Here is a 23159-nt window from a genome sequence, read left to right as displayed (position 1 = left end):
CTAATGAGGCGGACAATTGCTGGATGCGCTTTTTTTCATTTAATTTGCTGACAATCTGTTAGACTTCCAGAAAACAAGTAAATGTACATCCTTGCAGCAATTATTTTACAATGTGAACTGTGAGATAAGAGAAACCCTTCAGGTGATGAGTAATTCAGGAAAGCGCGTGTGCTCATTTGCAAAATGTGCTCTGCTAAAGGTAATTATGAAAGACAATCAGTCACAGAAAAACGTTTAGAAATTTAATAGCCAGGTTGGAATCCCTGTACATTGAATACTGACTGGTATGGACAATTACAATGACAATTGAAACCGTGTAAAAGCCAAAAGAGATGAAAAGTGTATCATTATCAGACTACAAAGCCGTTCTTACCAAAATCCATTGTGCCATGTTACTGGAAAGACTTTGCACTTGACGTAATAGAACATGGCTGCAATCTTGCATCTCAATATAACACATCAAAATAATATCATAAATCATTTTGGAGAAAGAATGACTGTATTGCTCACCAAACAACATTGCCCGGTGAACAGCCCTTCTTATTGTCTCTAAATTCAATAGTTTCTGCCCCGTGTGCTTTGTTATTACTTGTCTCATTTATTGTGGTGCATTCATCTCTCCATATTGGGCTTTGCAAATTAAGTTTTTGCTACAAAGGCTCTTGGAATATACAAGATCCCCCAGGAAACGAGCTGCTGGAATGAATTAAGTGGCATTTTGTGGCACTTTGGCAAGTTCCAGGGACCAACAGTCGAGTTCATTTTGTGCCTTGCTAAAATGAGAATCCCTGTTCAAGTCCAACATCATAATCTGTTGGGAGTTTTCTGCAGCATATTTCTCTAACGTGGAGTTTCAAGGAGTTTTGCATGAGAAACCTGAAGTTGCTTGGAGAATTTGTTCATAATGGGACCGACCGGAAATCATGAAATATACATTAAAACGAGTATTTGGGTTACCTCCTCCGGGCGCCCCAGTGCAGGTGTACCAGTAAGGAGGATGGCTCGCTTGGCACTCTGAATGAGAGGCACCAGAAGCTTAGTTCGCGCTGCATTCCTGGATTTGAGGTAGTGGGATTCATCCACCACAACCACTGAGAAGCCCCGTCTGCTGAGGGCCTCCATCAGGGGGCGTGCGTCAGTAGTGAGGAGGCCGTAGCCCAGCACGGTCACCTTGCTGCTGCTAATACCCCTGCAAGGACAAGGAAAAATAGGCATGTTGTAGGGCTACCTCAATAATTGAGCAAAATGCCAAGGGGCACAAACTCATGACTGACATGTTTGAATACAAAAACAAATTACGAAAAGTCAACAAATCCTTCAATCCTAGTCAAATTAATCACCAAGCTGCAACATTTAACCAGCATAAGCCTATGTATGCAAGCAGAACTATTAAGCTAGTGTGGACTTGATGAGGATGGAAGTAAACCAATTCTGTGCTTATAAAATCAATCTCTAATGAGTACGAGTGACAACAACAAACTCAAAAGCATCTCATAGGTTGTCGATTGGGAAAGTGCACTTAAATTTGTGTAATAGCCTTTCCTCCTCTCAAAATCGACAAAGCTAAATGTCCACCAGTTAAAAAGGCACACACCTGTCTGACTGCTTATGAGGCCTCACAAGTGAAAAATCATTTCAGGGCAAAAACAAGCCACAAGGTCAAAGGAATTGCCCAAAGAGCTCACAGACAGGCAAGGCTACAAAAACAGCAGCTAACGGTTCCACAGCTGAAGGGCCTTTTTGGCAGAAATTTGAGACAGCCTCTTCCCAGAGCAGTGAGCAATGTGAGCAATCAAGAAAGAGCTTTGGCGAGAGACATGAATGTTAAACACCTAAAACAAGTTCCTTTGGTCTTGGCGCTGTTATATTCAACCTCAAGCCATCAGAGAGTTTTTGGAGGAAATAACACCCTTGGAGCACCTCACCATGTGCAGAGGAATTTTAATTGATCATTTTATGGCTTGTCCTGGTGCTGCCTGCCTCATCGCCAAAAGTTACAAATGTACAAGTATTCCAGTTGTAACTGCCACAAGGGAGAGCGGCTTTCGGGAGAGTTCGGATGACCTACATGGTGTCGCTCTTGTTCTCCACCAGGTTGATGTCACCAGGCTGCAGCTCGGGGATCCAGCGCTCCAGCTCCTCAATCCAGGGGTATTTGAGTGATGAGGGCACCACCACGAGGAGGGGCCACTCCTTCCTGAAAGCGTATGCCACTGCAATAGCCTGCACCGTCTTGCCAAGACCCATCTGGGCCAGCCAAATCAGCACACGGTGAAGGGGGAGAAAAACAAGTCAATTGTGCACCTGCTATTCGGCAAATTGTAGATGACGGCTGAGCTGATATGAGGCCCAAGAGTAATAAGGTCTAAGAATGATTCCTCTGTCAAAAACGATTAGGCAAGTGGCAGTGCAGCACAAAGGTGACAAATTCATTTGGAAGGTTGGAAAATAGATTTCCTGAGCCAGGTTTGTGTGTGCTTACCTCATCAGCAATCATACATCTGTAAAAACAAAAGAAAACAAAAACCCTGATAAGTCACACTGTAAAACTAGAAATTCTGTTGTTTTACTTTAACAACATGTTTGGTTTTATACACATGGCCTACGGTAACGCAAGCAATTCAATAAACACTGAATATATGGAGGGTGCCTCTACTTCTCAATTTTCACAAAAAGCCATGCTTGTTTGAGTTTCAGGTACAAAAATGTAAGCGCCCCATCAAACATCAGTGATAGGAACTAGAATAGAGATGCTGGGCGTGCTCGACCCTCTGTGACCTCTGACCTCACCGATCTGGTTTTGGAGTGAAAACTATCTCAGGTGCAAATTGGCAACCACTTCCGTATTTTCTTCCGAATTTGTTCAGTTGCTGCAGGTATCACTTTCGCCCGCATCATGTCAACATACCTGTTCAATTTGACTTTGGGGAAAAAAGCAAAGTAAAGCTGAACTCATAAAACATGCACGTGTCATGGCTTTGTTGCGGTAGGAGCAAACTTTAAATAACGGATAAAGCACAACAATGAAACAATGAACATTTCAGCACATTCTGTAGAGCGAGCAGATCATCTGTGTCCAAGTGGCTTTGCTTTTTTGTAATTGAAATGACCCTTTATATTCATGAACGACTCACAATATTCTGTCAACCCAAACAGAGCAACAGAACAGCTGAGTTCCTCACACATGCTCTCTCATTATTCTTCTCGCCCCCCGCACTTCTCCCCCTTCTCCCTATCTCCGCCCCATTTCTCTCTTTCAGCTGCGGAACATGATTAATGTGCACCTTGCCACTGGTGGTTTTTCTAATTGCCAGCACACCGGCTCAGTCAGCGCATTGTCTACACACTTGCGCACACACATTTCCACACGCATGCGACCAGGAACATGAGGTGTGCACAAAAGTGCGAATAGATTTAAATGAACATATTTACGTGTGCTCGTGCACATACCGCACACACGCACGCAGTGGGGAAGGTGCGTGGCTGGGGCAGGTGTTTGCCATTTCTCAACACATTAATCATCCTCCTTTAAATAACCTGAGTGTCGTCTTGACGGTTTGAGACCACAAGAACGCTGCAGTGCTGTTGCCTGACGACAGCACCATCCCCGTCGCTGCATCTTTCTAATGTTATCTCAGGAACCCACAAACCTCAAAATGTCAGGAAATGGCCGGCCTTGCCTCCCGGGCCGTTTGCAACCATTTGATGGCTTTGACCTCTTCACAGTGATGTGTTGCGTGGTCTTGTGACTAACCCCAATCTTTCAGCTGTGGTAAGGTTGCGAATGTGTGGAGCATTTTGGTAAGTGAAAAGCAGCCCAGTGGCTGGGCGCTGCACAAATGGCCGACTCAAAGGGCACCAAGGTTTGACCTAGTGGGCCCCCCCACACACACATTAAGGTGTTCCGAGTGTAATATTGCTGTGTGCTGGGAATTAAGTGGAGATCAAAACAAAATTGAGAAACGCTTCACTGTATCTAGCAAAGAAGGGCAGCAAGACATTGACCTCCACAAGCAGATACAAATGTACAAAATCACTCTTCAATAAAGCACATGTACGCTCATTTTAGAATATATGGCACAGAGGAATTGAGAACAGCAAAATCCCTGCATTCATTGAAGAGAGCAACCATGTGTTGAATTTGATATTATTTCAAGGTTTTGTTTCCTTTCCTCCACAGAGAAGACTGAGGAATTGCAATTATGAAGCTAAGATTGTCAGGGGAATTTGGAGTTTTGCTAAAATAGCAAGACATATTACTTTTCAGGCATACTTCAAAGACAAAAAAACGGCTAGCCTTTAGATGTAAATTGAATATGACAATGATTAAAAAAAACATTTCACAGTGTGTAGGTGGTTTGTGACTAGATTCAGATGTTATGGGCTTGGATGACTTTAATTATAATCATAGTCCTTGTTCCCGGTAATGCCTAATATAGTACTGTATGTAAAAGACATTACAGGTACAATGTAGTCTTAACAACTTCAGCTGCTTGAAGTGAGGAACAAAGCTAACCTACTTCATGTTCAATGACTCATTTAGAGCTTTCGTCATTTGTCTTAACTGAAGGTTTGCTTTGCATCATTCAATCAAAGAATTTAGTATTTAGTGCTGGTATTGTTTTGCGCATGAGTACAAATACAGAGGAAATCATGTACACAGAAAACTAAGTAATATACTGTAACAAGCACAGAGCTGTGAAGGAACAATAAGGTCTGTTTATCGATCGGCTCTTGCATGAGTGCAGCAGACCTCGTTCGATAAAAGCACTCGGTGTAATATTTTGTACAGCTCACGCGGGGAAAGGCAAGCACGCGTGACATCACTGTCAGTATCTTAATGCAAGTGACGAAGAGTTCTTCATGGATACACTTTTACCTCAAATTGACATGTTTTCCCTCTAATGTCTAGCTAGCCACACTCAAGTGCTGACCAAGTGCACTCTGGGTAAAATATGTGTTTCAGCATTACTGATTATAGGCCCACTTTGAAAACAACACGTCTAGCCACATTCGATGGGATTTTATTGTTGCACTGTGCCATAACTTCCCTGGAATATCGGCAATCTAAATACATAACAATGGCCCCTACCATCCTCCTACACTGCCCATGCAGCATGCTGCATCAGCATATGAATAGCAGCAACATTTGATGTTTTGGTTCGGTGCTCCTGACGCACGGAATGTGAAAAGACGTGATTGTGAGATTCCAAATAAAAATCTGCCCACGAATCCTCACACATTCTGAGATGCCTGACATCAACGATGTTCAGTGTCTTCCAGGAGCTAATGAAAGGCTGCCATTTTATTTTTATTTTTTTACGACAGTCTCCCTCATCTACTTCCATTTCAGCTACAGAGACACAAATTTCCCAGAGATTCTGAGAAATCCGCCAAGCCAGCATCTGTGCTGTAATTGGTGTGTAAAAATACCTCTGAGATGATGTAAAATATCTGACCAATGAAATTCATTTGTGGATCTTGTGCTAAAACGACAACATAAGGCAAGGGTGTCTGAAAAATGGATGGTGGGCTGCAAATGCCACCTGCGGCCGTAGTTCGGTGGCCCGCGGCATGAGCAAATATATATACATATATATATATATATATATATATATGTATATATATATGAGGCAAGTCCTAAGAAGCCAGCTCAATGGCAAGAATAAGACCCGGGCAATAAACAGCTATGCCCTGCCAGTGATCAGATATCCTGCAGGAATAATAAGGTGGCCAAAGGAAGAGATTCACACCACGGACGTTAAGACCCGAAAGCTCCTAACCATGCATGGAGGGTTCCATCCCAAATCCAGCACCCTGAGACTGTACGCAAGCCGAAAGGAAGGAGGCCGGGGACTAGTGAGTGTAAGAGCCACTGTCCAGGATGAAACATCCAAGCTCCATGAATACATCAAGGAGAAGGCTCCAACGGATGACGTACTCAGAGAATGTCTCAGACAATGGGGAACAGAGGATGAGGCGCTGGAAGAGGGACCATCATGGGAGGACAAGCCCCTACACGGGATGTACCACCGGACCATAACTGAAGTGGCTGATCTCAAGAAGTCCTATCAGTGGCTAGAGAGGGCTTGCCTGAAGGACAGCACAGAGGCACTCATCCTGGCTGCTCAGAAGCAGGCCCTGAGCACCAGAGCCATTGAGGCCCAGATATACCACACCAGACAAGACCCAAGGTGTAGGTTGTGCAAAGAGGCACCTGAGACGATCCAACACATAACTGCAGGGTGTAAGATGCTGGTAGGGAAAGCCTACATGGAACGCCATAACCAGGTGGCTGGCATAGTCTACCGAAACATCTGTGCGGAGTATGGACTGGAAACCCCAAGGTCAAAATGGGAAACACCTCCGAAGGTGGTGGAGAATGACAGAGCGAAGATCCTGTGGGACTTCCAGATCCAGACTGACAAGATGGTAATGGCGAACCAACCAGATATCGTGATCATAGATAAAGGGCAAAGGAAAGCCGTTGTAGTGGATGTCGCGGTCCCAAGTGATGGAAACATCAGAAAGAAGGAACATGAGAAACTCGAGAAATACCAAGGGCTCAGAGAGGAGCTGGAGAGAGCCTGGAAGGTAAAGGTGACAGTCGTGCCTGTGGTGGTCGGAGAACTCGGGGCAGTGACCCCCAAACTAGATGAGTGGTTGCAACAGATCCCGGGAACAACATCGGACATCTCAGTCCAGAAATGTGCAGTGCTGGGAACAGCAGGGATACTGCGCAGAACCCTCAAGCTTCCTGGCCTCTGGTAGAAGACCCGAGCTGAATGAGGGACGGACACCACCCGAGGGGGGGTGAGACGAGGATTTTTTTTTTTTTATACAGTATATAAACAAATAAAATAAATAAAATAAAAAACCTGCCATGCACGTTTTTGGAATGTGGGAGGAAACCGGAGGACCCGGAGAAAACCCACGCAAGCACGGGGAGAACATGCAAACTCCACACAGGGAGGCCGGAGCTGGAATCGAACCCGGTACCTCTGCACTGTGAAGTTGACGTGCTAACCACTCGACTACCAGGCCGCCCTATATATATATATATATATATATGTGTGTGTGTGTGTGTGTGTGTGTGTGTGTGTGTGTGTGTGTGTGTGTGTGTGTGTGTGTGTGTGTGTGTGTGTGTGTGTGTGTGCTGTCCTGGGCTGCTCCCTTGACACTCTGGAGGAGGTGGGCAACAGAAGGATGCTAACTAAGCTAAAAGCTATGATGGACAGTCCCTCCCACCCTCTCCAGCCCGCCCTGACAGCACTAGGTAGCTCCTTCAGCCAGAGACTGTTACACCCGCGCTGCAAAAAGGAGAGATACCGAGGCTCGTTCCTACCCACTGCTGTCAGGCTGCTGAATAAAAAATAGCAACAATAATATTAATAATAATTAATAATAATTAATGATGTGGAAAACAACTGTAAATAGCATATATATATATATATATATATATATATATATATATATATATATATATATATAGAGAGAGAGAGAGAGAGAGAGAGAGAGAGAGAACACTAAGAAAGATAATTGACATGGCAGAACACTAAGAAAGATAATTGACATGGCGGCCCGGTGGTCAAGTGGTTAGTGCGTCGACCTGCGTGGGTTATCTCCCAGTGCTCCGGTTTCCTCCCACATTCTAAAAACATGCATGATTGAACACTAAATTGTTCCGAGGTGTGAGTGTGAGCGCCGATGGTTGTTCGTCTCTGTGTGCCCTGCGATGGCTGGTAACCGGTTCAGGGTGTCCCCCACGACTGCCCGCAGACAGCTGGGATAGGCTGCAGCATGCCCCGCGACCGGGCGGCCCGGTAGTCCAGTGGTTAGCACGTCGGCTTCACAGTGCAGAGGTACCGGGTTCGATTCCAGCTCCGGCCTCCCTGTGTGGAGTTTGCATGTTCTCCCCGGGCCTGCGTGGGTTTTCTCCGGGTGCTCCGGTTTCCTCCCACATTCCAAAAACATGCATGGCAGGTTGATTGGAAGCTCTAAATTGTCCCTAGGTGTGAGTGTGGGCGTGGATGGTTGTTCGTCTCTGTGTGCCCTGCGATTGGCTGGCAACTGATTCAGGGTGTCCCCCGCCTACTGCCCGAAGACGGCTGGGATAGGCTCCAGCACCCCCCGCGACCCTAGTGAGGATCAAGCGGTTCGGAAAATGGATGGGATGGATGGATGCCCCGCGACCCTTGTGAGGATAAAGCAGATCAGAAAATGGATGGATGGACGGATGGACATTTGACATGGGCTGCAAGGTGAGTTACAAAAGGTGAAGGTGGGCAGAGTGAGAAGGGAAGGTGTCCGAAAAATAAGTACCATTACTAGTAATACATTTGTTTATATACTGTAGAACTTTCCTCTATATTTGAAGATATAAATAATCCATGTGTGATTAAAGGAATAACATAATTTATCTTCAAAAACTGTAGTGAATAAAGATAATTCTGTTTCAGGGGAAAAATAGTTTGAGCTGTATGGCTGATTTATGAAGACATCACATTAATCATCCTCAAAAAACTTTTTGAAAAATGGTCGCTTTACTCCAGTTTGTTCGTTTTTTGGTTCTGAATGTGCAGATCGGATTCAGCTTCTGTGAAGTGCAGAGCGGCACCTACTCTTTGAGATAGACATCGGTTGGCCACCCCAACAAATCCTCAATTATTTGCCTTCACATCTTCAACAGAAAATGGTTGAAATGAATGAGACAATACAAATAATACATTATTGCTTTCTTCACTGACTTTGGCAGGTTTCAAAAAATTTAGGGATTTTGAAGTGGCCCTTTCATCCTTCCATTTTTCTGCATGCGGCAGAAAGTTTGGAAACCTCTGAAATAAGGCAATATGACTTGGATATTGACCTCCTCCAAGGATGTTACGTTTTCATCAAAGCTGCTTCTTTGTAGCTCCTATGTATATAACAACATGGATTCTTCAAATTATTCCACTTTCAAAGTGTCAAAATCTCTCACAATGAAAGGCAGAAGCTGTGTCGTCAAACAGACGTTCAATGCAATAAAAATGTAACATGGAAAAGGCAGATGCGTATATGCGCAGGCATTCTGCCACATTCCAAAAATATGCATATCAGGTACTTTACTTTATCAGGTATTCTATCCATCTATTTTCTTTACCACCTGTACTCAGCGGGGTCAGGTGCAAGCTGAGGCCTATCAAAGCTTTGGACTGGCCACCAGTAAATCGCAGGACACATAAACAGAAGCAACCATTCAGAATCACATTCACACCTGTGGACAATTTCAAGTACACTTAACCCAACATGCATGTTTTGGAAAGTGGGAGCAAGAAAAATAGAGCTTGTGTTGTCAGTGAAGGTGAGTTGAAGACGAATCTAAATTGTTCATTGGTGTGCATCTAAGCGTGAATGTTTGCTTGTCTGTATGAACCCTGTGATTGGCTGACGACTAGTCCAGGGTGAACAACGCCACATGCCCAAAGCTCAAATAGGCTCCAAGGTCAACGCCGGACAAACAAGCAGAATAGAAAATGGATGTATGGATACATCAGATTTTTTTTTTTGTCTATCCTGTTCAGCTGCATGGTCATGCAGAATGGCAGTTGCATGCCTTTTAAAACTTCCGTTTTCTGAGCAAAGGTGGAATTTGAAATACTCCCTTCTGTGCCTTTTGTACTGTGGTATTTATTGGAAAAGCAGAAGTGAGTGAACAAGGTTTGTGAGAGGAGAAAGAGAAAAGAGAGCAAAGAACAAAAAAAAAAACATGCAAAAAAAAAAAAAACAGAGCCTCAGCGGAATAATATGGTGCAACGTATGACTCCTATAATGTTATATTAGGAGTCACGTTCTTATCTGTGCAGAAAAGGTACACCCTGTGAGGAAGGGACGCAACAACTAACACTTGCATCAGTCCATTCTGATGCATGGGAACAAGTGTTTCCTTTTAATACATTTACTTTCCTAATCAACATCACCCAGACACCCATATACAATTTCAGTAACAACCTGTGTGTTCCCTGACTGACACTATCTTTTTGTGGATGGAAAAAAAAAATCTGTCTGGTAGGGAGTCCAAACACTAAATGGCCTAAGTGGTAGGGTGAGTGGCCAACTGTTTGTGATGGTCCTTTCCAAGTCAATTCGGAAGCATCGTGCCCTGTGCGGCGGGCATTAGCACTAAAGCAGTGGTTCTTAACCTGGGTTCGATCGAGTCAAGATACACCCGACTCAACATGTCAATTAGATATGACACGCCCGCTTGGCCATCGCTGGCTGCAGATGATCACATTACATTGCTTGTCCAATCAGTGCTGCAGGAAATTTAGTTTGCTCAGTAGTCACTGTGTGACTGTCGTGATAGTACGTCATACAATTTAAAAAACCTATACTTATGCCATGTAATTTTATTTACTTTTTTCTGTTTGTAATAAATGTGTTTTTCTAATGTCTTTAATTTGTAAAAAAAAAAAATCATATCAAATTAAGAAATTAGAGCAAAAATTGTACCACAGAGTTAATCCAAAAAAGAAGACAGAATTGCAAAAATTAAAAAGTTAAAGCTAAAATCGACTCAAGTTTGCTTGGGTTGAAGCAGTCATATTACGGTTAGTGGAAAAAGCTGTAACGCTTCTGGCACGGAGGATTAAGATGGTGCCGACACTTTTTTAAAAATGCAATTAAAATTGAAGATGGAAGGAACCTAGCTGACCCAATTGAAATAAATACATTTACAATTTTTGATAAAGAATTATATAAATCTGAATATCTTGATAATTTAGAAAGGCAAACCGAGTTTCTGAACAAACCTACATTTCCAACCATGACTGAAATAAGTATTAAGAAACGAACAGAGTCCTTGAAATGCATGAATGGCAAAGTGCCTGGGTCAGAGGAGCTGCCTGTGGAATTAAAATACAAGAAATTTGCTGGGAAGTTGTTACATCATGTTTGAAATGCTTTTTAATGAATCGTTTAAAATATGAGTAATATCTCTATCACTTGAGGTTGCTAGCAATTTATCTTCAACTGAAGCAAGGTAAATCCCCTGCAAATAAAATGCATATCGTCCAATATCCTGCATGTCATGTGAAACAAACATTTTATGTGGCCAAAAAAGGATAGGAACGATCATTTCCTTTTTCATCAATCAGGACCAAAATGGGTTTGTCTTAGGCAGACAAACATTCGTAGCCTACGGACTATGTTTTTGATACCAAATTCTAAAAATCATGCCATTATGCTATTGGATACTGAAAACGTACTTGATAAGGTTCAATAGTGTTATCTGTTTGAAGTTTTCACAAGATTTGGATTTGGCGGAACTTATCTTAGATCGATGAAATTATTGTATACTGAAACAATGGTGGAAATGGTCACAAATAACCACATTTCAAAACTTTTCCAACTTGGCAGATCAACCTGATAGGGCTGGCCGATGTAACCTCTTATTTTTATTTGCAAATAAACCTTTTAGTCCATGGTCCAAAACCCAAAATATGACCAATATCATCTGGGTGAGCAAATTCTGTGCTTATTTTTTTTTTCTTATCTATAAACCACCTCCTTAAAACTACATTTTTAACATTGGATCATATCCTGGTTCAGGTATGTGATCACAGCACTTAGCGCTGTTTTACAATATTGTGTTTGACACCTTTCATGCACAAATTATGATACTCTCCATCACGTCTCCCTGCAACTCATTGTCTTGGCTTTTACAGATGTCTGTTGTTCCTGAGCTTTGTCAGGTGGGACATACTCAGCTCATTAAGCTTCTTCAGCATCCCCATCTTCCTACTTCACTGTCACACTATTGTTGCCAGTTGCAAATTCTATTTTTTTGTGGTAACCATTCATTGTCACTGCTGCTGGTATCTTCTTCACTTGAGCCAGATGGTATATGTTGAGTATCCTGTAGGCCAGGGATCGGGAACCTATGGCTCACGAGCCAGATGTGGCTCTTTTGATGATTGCATCTGGCTCGCAGATAAAACAAAGTATTCTCGCTTGTTTAATCTTTCCATCGATTTTTCACTGCTCACATTCTGTTCAGGGCTGCAGGTGGCGGCAGGAGCAATTTTCATTGGATGATACTGGCCTACGTAGGCCGTTGCTGGGGAAACATGTAAACGCCCCTTTTTGAATCAGCCCGCCCGGTCATTAGCTCAAAGCTAATCCTTTGACGAATAAAATGGAGAAAAGAAAAAAATATTACAAATATAGTACACTTCAGGACGAATTGACCGAAGAATTTTCGCCTTTGTGGAGAGAACAGGTTCTGCGGTCTGTCTAATTTGCAATGACAAAATTGCATCGATGAAAAGGTTGAATGTGAAGCGGCACTTTGACACATGCCATGCTACGTTCGCATCAAAATACGCTGCGGGAGACAGTAGAAAGGAAGCGTGCAAGCTACTGAGCAGGGTGCAAGCTAGCCAGCAACAACTCTGCGTATGGACCCAGCAAGGTGACTATAATTCCGATAGTCTTGCTGAATCTTTAGCAATCATGAGGAACGAGAAACCATTCACATTAATGGTGAGAATTATCATAACATTATTTAAAAGTATACATTCTGAGGCTTTATTATTATTATACGGAGACATGTTGAATTCACTTAAAACATAAAAATCAAGATGCAGTACATCACTATCAACTGATATAAAATACTTAATATTGTGATAGACTTTTCCGCCATATCGCCCAACCCTATTTGGAAGGTACTTTAGTCAAGGTGGAAATTACCTCAGTATTTTTTTCTTGTCCAAAGAAAGTTTCTCTCAAGTATCAGCTGGATGAGTACAACAGGATTTGACCAAATCCTAACCCGTCCAGTTGATGCATGCTCTGGTTCTCTGGGAGGTCAACAGTGGGGCAGCCAATCTGAGAAGCTTTGCTGTGACGCGATGGCCAAATTGATTCAGGAACACGGAAAGGCACTGCTTATGCGCATGAGGAGGTTAGAAGTCAATTGACTTTTGCTGCATTATGTGAACAGCGCTGTCAAATGGCATCAGTGTGACAGCCAGAACTGTCTGGGTGCTGTTCCTTCTGGAAGAATAGTGGAAGTGTTTTTTACAGAGAGTAATTTCAGTTATTCTGTAGAATTGGGAGTGTGGCATAGTAAAAGCAGCCATGATGTTTTGAGTAGTTAGTGTAGGGATATAACGACTAGATGTTACATCATAAGAGTGTGAAAACGAATAAACTCATGTTTAAAAAATATACAGTGAAACTCCTCTAGATCGAAACCTACATGGGCGAAATACCCCCTTATGTGAAAAAATCTTCATGCATGAACACAATTCCCATTCTCCTGCCCCCCATACGACGAAAAACCCCCTGTTGCGTTATACGAAATCATTTTCTCTGCTCCAGCCTCGCGAAGACATTCACGACACCGAAGTCTTATCCAACAGCGACCTCTACTGCTTCGTTCGAAAAAAGGCAACAGCAACCACCACACTGGTTTACATAGTGAACAATGTTTATTTCGGTCACAGCTGCGAGTTTCCTGGACTCAACATACTCATAGCTTCTCTGCCATTGGCTTACCAAGCATCATCCTGGCTTCGGATTGGCCAAGAGGGACCTCACTGTCTGTGTGTAGATACTGAAGCTAGATCCGTAGTATCCGATTAGCTGCTCAGAGTAAATTGCTTATGGCTCGACGGACATTCAAATAAACGAACGTTTCCTCGAATGCTTTACTTGTTAACATGCTAAAAACACCCACAGGACGCTTCATAGTCCTCGATGGCCATAGTTAGCTCTCGAAGGCTAAAAACCTTACGCTAACTGGAGCGCTAATGAGAGAGAAGCCCTCCAGTGCTAATAGCGTAAGGTTTTTAGCCTTTGAGAGCTAACTATGGCTATCGAGGACTACGAAGCGTCCTGTGGCTGGCTTAAAAGTTCACTGCATGCCAGGAAGTATTTGTTATTGTTAGATTCAGACGAGGATGGACGTTGCATTGCTAAAACGGCGACAAAACGGACCATTGGATGTCAAGCAGCTAAGACAAGAAGAGCTCTGATGCTGGAAGAGAGGGTAAAAGTAATCAAAATGAAAGACGGAGCAAGCAAAATAAAAGACATGATCCAAGAAATTGATGTAAGTGAAAGTGAATGCTGATCGTAAATTTCGCAATTTCTTTCCCTTTTTTTCTTTCTACACTGACAATATGAAGTGTCAAATAAGTGTGTGCTCATACTTATGCACTATTGGAATAAAAATAGAGTACACATACGTTTGTGTGTGTGGGTGTGTGCTTACATCTGAGATCAAATTTGCCACAGTGAAAAACCCCCTGTTGTGAAAAATTTCTTGCTGCAAACATGATTTCGTTGTAGAGGAGTTTCACTGTATAATCAAAGATTACGTCATGTGGCCTAGCATTCATATTTTGGTATAAATTGAATCCCCTCATGGTAATCAGCTTTGGCTGGTGCAGTTTTCTCCACGGCGGAACCGGAAGATCTGTCAGTCCTTCAAGAGTCGTGACAAATTGTAGCCCGGAACCCTGGTTAAAAAAGGATGATGGAGAGAGCATTCGGCAGCGTAATTGTCCTTGCTAGCCACGTGCTGAATTTTTGAGGTGAATTGCTGCCAACCAGACCATGGCTCCAAGGTTTTGGCCATGGCATATGTCAGCGGCTTTTGGTCCATGAAGGCAGTGAACCAATGAACACCATGTGGGCCCCCCTAGAGGAATTGCAAGTGTCGGTGGTGAAGAAAAGGCCGAGGAGCTCTCTGTCAAAAGCGCGGTACTTTCTCTCGTCACAGATCTGCCTCCTGAAAAAGGCCAGGGGTTGCCAGGCCCCTACAAACCACTGCTCACACACTGCTCCCACAGCAAGATCTCACACAACTGTTGTGAGGGCAACCGGGGCAGCCGGACACAGATGCATCAACAGAGATGTGTTGCCCAATGCAACCTTGGCAGAGTTGAAAGCTTTGTTCATCCTCAATGACCAGTTCACTTCCTCCTTGTACCATTTTCCTCGCAGAGCCTCATACAAGGGCCGCATGATGTGAGCTGCATGGGAAATGAACCGTTTATAAAAGTTTACCATCCCCAAGAATTCCTGTAGGGGCTTCACAGTGGAGGGGCGTGGAAAACTGCCAATAGGGGGACAACTTCCTGTGGCATGACATGGTGGCCGAGGAAGGTAATTGCTGACATGGATGATTTGATGATGAGACTCTGCTCTCGAGTCGCTCAAACACCAACCGGAGGTGTGTCAGGTTGTCCATCGCATCTGTGCTGGCAGAATGTCGTCCAAGTAGACAAGTATGGCATGTCACACAGCACACAGTCTTAAAGTCGCTCAAACATCTGCACTGTCCTCGAAGGTCGTAAGACATTCACAGAAACTCGAGAAGGCCAGAGGGGGTAATTACTGCTGTCTTTGGTACATCTTGCAGGTGTACCGGTACCTGGTGGTAACCGGACACCATGGGTTGTTCAATCGTAAACTTGGCAAGTCGAGGCGTCACGCACACGCATATGCTGGGGGGCCTGCAGTGGTGAGGTGATGCTGATTTGATTGTACATCCCTATGTTTGGAGGAGAAGATTTGGTCTTTGTCTGTAGTGTTTCGTTAGAGTGCATAGATGCAACATGTACTTGTAGCTTCTTGCAAGACACACCCCAAGCATTGTCAAGCACAAGAAAAGCTTCTTGGTATGTTATGTATGACTTAATTTATTTGAGGGTTCCCAATTTCCCATGTCCTGCACTGTACATGTAATACACTTAGAGAGTCGCTGCCAGTGAATGCACCAACAAAATATCGCAAAGTGATTCACAGTTTGGTTCTGTTTCTGATATTCAGTCGTATTTGAGTGCAACAAGTATGCAACAAGGCTAGTCAGAACAGCACCACACTGTTTTAACTCGCCTGTCTTGATCAGCCCGACAAGTGCTGTCCAAAAGCACCTGCATGAACTCATGAAGCCTGCTTGGATGAGAGGCAGATTTCCTTCTCAGACAACCAGAACAGCCCGGTTGTGATCATTCAATATCTTGAGATTCAATTGACCTGGATTGTTTAGAATTTTCACAGGTATGCTTTGATACAGTTCCAGGTTTGAGGCAAAAGGTTTGAGTGTCCTTGTTAGTGTCTCCTTGATGGTCTGATCAACAGGAATTGGACCAACAGAATTGTGGCTCTAAATTTGGATGCAAAACCTCTCTGCAAGCAACAAAGTAGGACAGGACAGAAGGGGTGTTCATCACAAGTAACACCACTTTAAAATATTTTATGTGCAGTAACTTTTTCACTGCAAATCAATCAAATTCTTGTTAGAGTAATATTTTATGGAGTTTATTCCTTCTATCAAAGCAAGTATCAGTATCCTTATCTTTTGTAGTAGACAGGTGCAGAGCATGCTAGGAAAGCCTACAGCAGGGGTCGGGAACATTTTTGACTAAGAGAGCCATGAAAGCAAAATATTTGGAAATGTATTTCAGTGAGAGCCACATATATATATATATATATATATATATATATATATATATATATATATATATATAGAGAGAGAGAGAGAGAGAGAGAGAGAGAGAGAGAGAGAGAGAGAGAGAGAGAGAGAAGGAGGTTGCACATAACAGCAGTGCACAATGGCTGGTGACCCTGAGAGAGGAGCACAGCAGCCTCCCTGAACAGAACACAGTTACCATAACAGTGGCAGAATACAGGAAAGAGTCTCAGATATGAAGAACTGGACAGCACCAGGCCCGGACATGGTCCACACCTACTGGCTAAAGAAACTCACAGCACTCCATGAGCGCCTAGCAGCACAAATGAACCAGCTGCTGAGGGATGGGACTCACCCAGGATGGCTAACCGAAGGGCGAACAATCCTGATCATGAAGGATCCCTCAAAGGGTGCAGTCCCATCCAACTATCGGCCAATAACCTGTCTCTCCACAACATGGAAGCTCATGTCAGGCATCATTGCGGCTAAGATAAGTGGACACATGGATCAATACATGAGCGAAGCACAGAAGGGCATTGGTAGAGATACCAGAGGAGCCAAACATCAGCTCCTGGTTGACAGAACAGTCGCACAAGACTGCAGGTCCCGACGTACCAACCTGTGCACAGCCTGGATTGATTACAAGAAAGCCTATGACTCGATGTCACATACATGGATCACTGAATTCTTGGAGTTGTATAAGGTGAACAGGACCCTAAGAGCCTTCGTTGCGAACTCGATGAGGATGTGGAAAACCACACTTGAAGCCAATGGCAAGCCACTTACCCAAGTGTCCATCAAATGTGGCATATACCAAGGTGATGCACTCTCCCCACTGCTGTTCTGCATAGGACTGAACCCCCTAAGCCTAGTAATCACCAAGACAGGCTATGGATACCGCCTCAGAAATGGAGCTACAATCAGTCACCTCCTCTACATGGATGACATAAAGCTGTATGCTAAGAGCGAAAGGGACATAGACTCCCTGATCCACACAACCAGGATCTACAGCAGCGACATCGGGATGTCATTCGGGCTTGAGAAATGTAGTCGGATGGTGACTAAGAGAGGAAAGGTAGTCCACACTGAAGGGGTCTCACTCCCTGAAGGAACAATAGCAGACATTGAGGACAGCTACAAGTACCTCGGTATACCACAAGCCAATGGCAACCTCGAACTGGCAACAAGGAAAGCAGCTACGGCCAAATACCTCCAGCGAGTGAGGCAAGTCCTAAGAAGCCAGCTCAATGGCAAGAATAAGACCCGGGCAATAAACAGCTATGCCCTGCCAGTGATCAGATACCCTGCAGGAATAATAAGGTGGCCAAAGGAAGAGATTCAGACCACGGACGTTAAGACCCGAAAGCTCCTAACCATGCACGGAGGGTTCCATCCCAAATCCAGCACCCTGAGACTGTACGCAAGCCGAAAGGAAGGAGGCCGGGGACTAGTGAGTGTGAGAGCCACTGTCCAGGATGAAACATCCAAGCTCCATGAATACATCAAGGAGTAGTGGATGTAGCGGTCCCAAGTGATGGAAACATCAGAAAGAAGAAACACGAGAAACTCGAGAAATACCAAGGGCTCAGAGAGGAGCTGGAGAGAGCCTGGAAGGTAAAGGTGACAGTCGTGCCTGTGGTGGTCGGAGCACTTGGGGCAGTGACCCCCAAACTAAATGAGTGGTTGCAACAGATCCCGGGAACAACATCAGACATCTCAGTCCAGAAATGTGCAGTGCTGGGAACAGCAAGGATACTGTGCAGAACCCTCAAGCTTCCTGGCCTCTGGTAGAGTACCCGAGCTGAATGAGGGACGGACACCACCCGAGGGGGGTGAGACGAGGAATTTTTATATATACACACGTACAGTATATATATATATACATATTCAATGAAAAGAAGACAGAGGTGATATTGTTTGGTCCCAGTGGCCCTTGTACATTCCATCCTGTAGACTTGGGCCCCCTGTCTCCTTATCTTAAGTCAACAGTCTCAAACCTAGGCCTTAAACTGGACAGTGATTTCAAACTCGATCGGCAAATTGGTGCCGTTGTTAAATTCAGCTTCTTTCACCTTAGACAGCTGGCCAAAATAAAACCTCTCCTCTCACATGAACACTTTGAGACAGTAATTCATGCCTTTGTCACATCCCGGCTCGATTACTGCAATGCCCTTTACTTTGGAGTCAGCCAGTCCTCCATTAAGCGCCTTCAGCTGGTCCAGAATGCCTCTGCTCGCCTCTTGACTGGTACTCGTAAGAGGGAGCACATAACTCCTACTCTGGCATCCCTTCACTGGCTCCCCATTCATTTTAGAGTTATTTTCAAGATCCTCTTATTTGTTTTCAAATCTCTGAATAATCTCGCGCCACCTTACCTCTCTGAGCTCATCCGCCCCTACACACCTGCCCGGCGCCTCAGGTCTGTGGACCAGACTTTATTAGAAGTACCAAGAACTAAACTGAGGCTCAGAGGGGATCGAGCCTTTTCTGTTGCTGGTCCCTCTCTCTGGAATGACCTCCCACTGAACATTCGGCAAGCCTCCTCGCTGCCCATCTTCAAAACCCTCCTCAAAACTCACTTGTATTCTTTGGCATTCGACTCAGCATGACTTAGATTTGTTCTTGGTTTTACTGTTTGGTGCTTTCTACCGCCTTTATTACCGATTTGTCTTACTGTTTATTGTGCATGTTAAATTGCTCCATGTACAGCACTTTGTATGCAGCGATGGCTGTTTGAAAGTGCTCTATAAATACTGTTGACTTGTTGACTATATATACACACACACACACACACACACATTATATATATATATATATATATATATACTGTATATTAGAGCTATCAGTTTAGCGCGTTTTTATCGGCATTAATTTAAATTACATTTTTTCTCGCGAGATTAACGCGCCACACGTCACAGCGATTTTACGTTGCTCTGTAAATAAACCGGAAACAAAACAAGCGCAATGCAGAAGTCCACGCCCATGTCTGTTTTGCCAGCCACGGCAGCGCGAGACACCGAAAACGGATACTTTAAGACTTCATGAATGGAAACAACAATACCAATACCAAATACCAATACCAACAAGACCAAAGTTACCTGTATGTTTTGCAGTCGTAAACTGAGCTATCATCATAGCACATCGAGTCTGAAATACCACTTAATGGCCAAGCACACAGCTGATGTGAGTACTCTGCCCCCTCGTCTAAGACAGACAGCTGTGGATCATTTCAAAGTGAAGAAAATGGATAACACGACGAAGAACAAATTTGCTGAAGCCGTAGCTAAATGTATGGCTACTGCATGCAAGCCTGTCACCATTGTCCACAGCTCGACTCGAACTGAAATCATTCGCATTGCTTCTAACGACTCCACTACGGATTGCCAGCGAGAGCCCCCATTACAAGCTGTGTACAGAGATTGTACGTAGCGGAGAAGGCTAAGCTACACCAAGCGGGAGAAGACATTGTTTCGGGAGAGAAATAAGAGACTAGGTTGATGAGCCTCTGGTGAATAAATAGCAGGTAGCCTGTTGAGTACGATGTATGCCACTGACGCGATTGTGACTTGTTTGGAACTATTTTGTGTGGAAGGTTACCGTGTTCCGTGTCCATATAAATAAAGGGGGTGGAGCTTCTCTGTGTTCGTCTGACAGTCACGGTGCGCTGAGGCACGTCGAGAGTTCAGCGGTGCTGTCGTCGCGAACACTGAAAATAAAACGTCTCCAGTGTTGTGTTGTGCCTCGAAACAAGTGTAGTCATCCGAAATGATGTCTCCACAAAACCGTAGAGAGACTTCCGCGCAAGAAGCACCAACAGAATCAACATAGCCTGACTGCTGTGTTCAAAGCAAATTTGAGAAAAACGAAATATGCAACCATGGCTTAAATCCACTATAGGCTGAGTACTAGTTTACCTTAGAAGTGCACTTTATAATTTTATATTGCTCTGTTTTGATTTCATAAAAAGAGCTGTTAAAGGAGCTGTTGAGTGGCAAAATATTTTTTTCACTGATGTTGATAGACAGTAATATTGTGTGAGAGATTATGTGTGAATAACTGCTCCGAGTGAAAAATGTTTATGTAAAATTGAAAATCGAAATTGTTGTTTCAGTAAATATTTGCATTTTGCACATAGAAAACTGATCCATGATTCCATGTTGATGAGAGCATTAACTCATTGAATACCACCCGTTTTCACTGGAGCAACCCCCTCAATCCCTCACATTTTACTGAATTTTGACTGATTTGCAAGGCCCACAGAATTTTCTGTTCTATGGCTATATATACATGCAACCTGTCAAAAGAAAGGTGAGACTCTCTTCTTTCAGCAGAAAAAAAAGTTTGTTTCCATCTTTCTCCGTTCGTTGGCAATCAGCATTAGAAAACTGCTAAGTTTTATGGGAAAGGCCGATTTTCTGCAGAAATCCAGAGAAAATGAGCTTTTTGTAAAAGCATGCATTTCAAGCATCATTTCAAGTTTTACACTATTCTTTGCTTTTGTGGCAGCTCAAATACCTCAATAATGTGTTCCTCCTACAAAAGAACATTACAAATAATGTTTTTGTAGCAAAATAATTTATTTGCACACAACAAAACTAGTGAACTATGAACAAAGGTGCAGCTGTGGAGAAGATGGTTTTTGGCTTCCATCCAGTTTGTCACCACATCGATTCATCCCACCACGTCCAGATGCACGACCTTTAAATTATAGAAACATAAAAAGTTGCAAATATATCTTGCTGCAGAGTGAGGTACAATAATTTTATGTACCTTTCTTTCCACCACCAAAGCAAGGAGTCGTCATCTTTTGGCTTCTGGTTGGACAATCTGTAATTTATAGAAGTATGTACAATTACCACACTTTTATTTTTCTATTTTTTTTATTGTTGCTTTCCACTTACATTTCAACATCTCTCACACACACACATACATGCTCGCACACTGCTATTTGCACCATTCATTCCACGTTGCTCAGCATCCAATTTGAAATGAAATGGAATATGAATTTAACACTAGTGGTTTTAGCAGAGCTGAGCGGACCAAATGTGTCCTGTTTTTTTTTTTTTTTAAACCTATGGCGACATGCAAGTCAGCGCATATTTTCATCCACATCTACGAGACGCATCAACCGTACATAAATGATTAGTGTTACTGACAAATTTATAGTATAGCGGGGAATGTAGCGGTACATAAAAGTGACTGAGGAGGCATAAGAAGTGATGAAGTTTTAAATGGGAACCTGCAAGCTAGTCAGCAGTTACCTCCTCGTTCCAGCGGCTCTGGCGAGGACTTTCAGCTGCTTTCCGTTATGTCCGAAGGCACGTATTCGTCTGACATATCGGGATCCAAATCGCTCTCCAATTCATCGTTTTCGCCGTCGTCTTTACGAGACGATTCCAACGAATCGCTGACGTGTGCCCGGCGTCGGCCATGCGAAGCAATGCAGCCTCTTTGCCGTCATCGCTGGAAGTCGCCGGGGAGACGATTTGTGGGCGATGTGGGGCATCGGGAGGCACAAAATGCTCTGCCAAGCGATGATCGCTGACGTGGAGCATGTTCATCTTCATCAGATGAACTCGAAACTAGACGTGAGCTATGCGGGCTGCGTGTAGCACGCCATGTTTGTGCAGGCCGACGTTCGTTAGACGGGTGCCGCTTTCGATTAGTGACCGAAGCGTCATTTTCTCTTCCACACAAACACCATCTCCTATGTTGTTTTGTTTCGAGGACGCTTTTATACCAAAAAAAAATCATTTTTAGTTAGTTATTTCCTTTTCTCCATCGTTGCTCGTTGCTAATGTTCCAATCCACTATCCACTTACGCCCCTTCTACTACTTCTGCGGCGTGATCCTGGTTGATTTTTGCACCACTGCCACCCGATGGCCATTTTTTTGCTATTTAACATTGCCGTCAAGCCTAATCCTGAGGTGAGAAGTTGCATCGGACTCTCTTGCACCCTCCCCCATGAAAACACGTGATTGACGTATTAATACGTCATGGGGAGGGAACGGCTATGCGCTAATTGACGTATTTATACATCAAAGGGTGTAAATGAGTTAAAGAAACAGGACAAAAATATATAAAAGGAAATTCAGAAACGATAAAAAATATGTGAGTAATCACGATTCATTTTTGATTTGAGTTAATTATGACATTTGCATTTTTAATTCGATTAAATATTTTGATCGTTTGACAGCTCTAATATATATATATATATATATATATATATATACTGTATATATGTATATATATATGTGTGTGTGTGTGTGTATGTGTGCATGCGGCTCTTTGGCTGGTTCAATGCGGCTCCCGGGCTTTCACACGACAATTTTCGAAAACGCCTCGGCCAGAGCGCTGCCATTCAAACAACGGCGTTTAAAACAGAATGAATCACGTTACTTGATTGATATCCAATCAGATAACTGAATCACCGCTCATGCGCAGGCAACGGAGTGAAGTGCTAAGTGCTCAGCTAGTCAGCAAATTACCTCTGTTTTTAAGACAGAGGTGCCCAATACGTCGATCGCAATCTGCCAAGAGCCAGCGGACTGGTCCCAAGTCGGAGGAGGAAATGGTGGGAAAGATGTCTGCTTGTGTCTTTAGGTTTCATTTATGTTTGGGTGTTGCTCGTCGTGGCGTGCATACATATGTGAGCGAGTGCATGGTAGTGTGCGTGTGTGCGCGCGTGTGCGTGTGTGT

At 43.6% G+C, this 23159-nt stretch overlaps 1 protein-coding gene across 4 annotated transcripts in view; it reads right to left on the bottom strand.

The window, feature by feature from the left end:
* The window catches only part of zranb3 (zinc finger, RAN-binding domain containing 3), a 101419-nt gene that overhangs the window by 73815 nt on the left and 4445 nt on the right, over window positions 1-23159 (bottom strand). For all 4 annotated transcript variants that reach the window (XM_086125827.1, XM_086125850.1, XM_086125836.1 and 1 more), the window contains exons 3-5: window positions 2483-2501; window positions 2069-2247; window positions 958-1189 (exon numbers count right to left, since the gene is read on the bottom strand). In XM_086125827.1, the coding sequence (XP_085981953.1) occupies window positions 958-1189; window positions 2069-2247; window positions 2483-2501 (430 nt within the window). The remainder of the gene's footprint in view (window positions 1-957; window positions 1190-2068; window positions 2248-2482; window positions 2502-23159) is intronic.

Source organism: Hippocampus guttulatus, chromosome 1 (genome assembly GCF_054856545.1).
Source record: "Hippocampus guttulatus isolate MCC_2025c chromosome 1, RoL_Hgut_1.0, whole genome shotgun sequence".
NCBI lineage: Eukaryota > Metazoa > Chordata > Actinopteri > Syngnathiformes > Syngnathidae > Hippocampus > Hippocampus guttulatus.
This window is presented reverse-complemented; position numbering and strand designations above follow the sequence as displayed.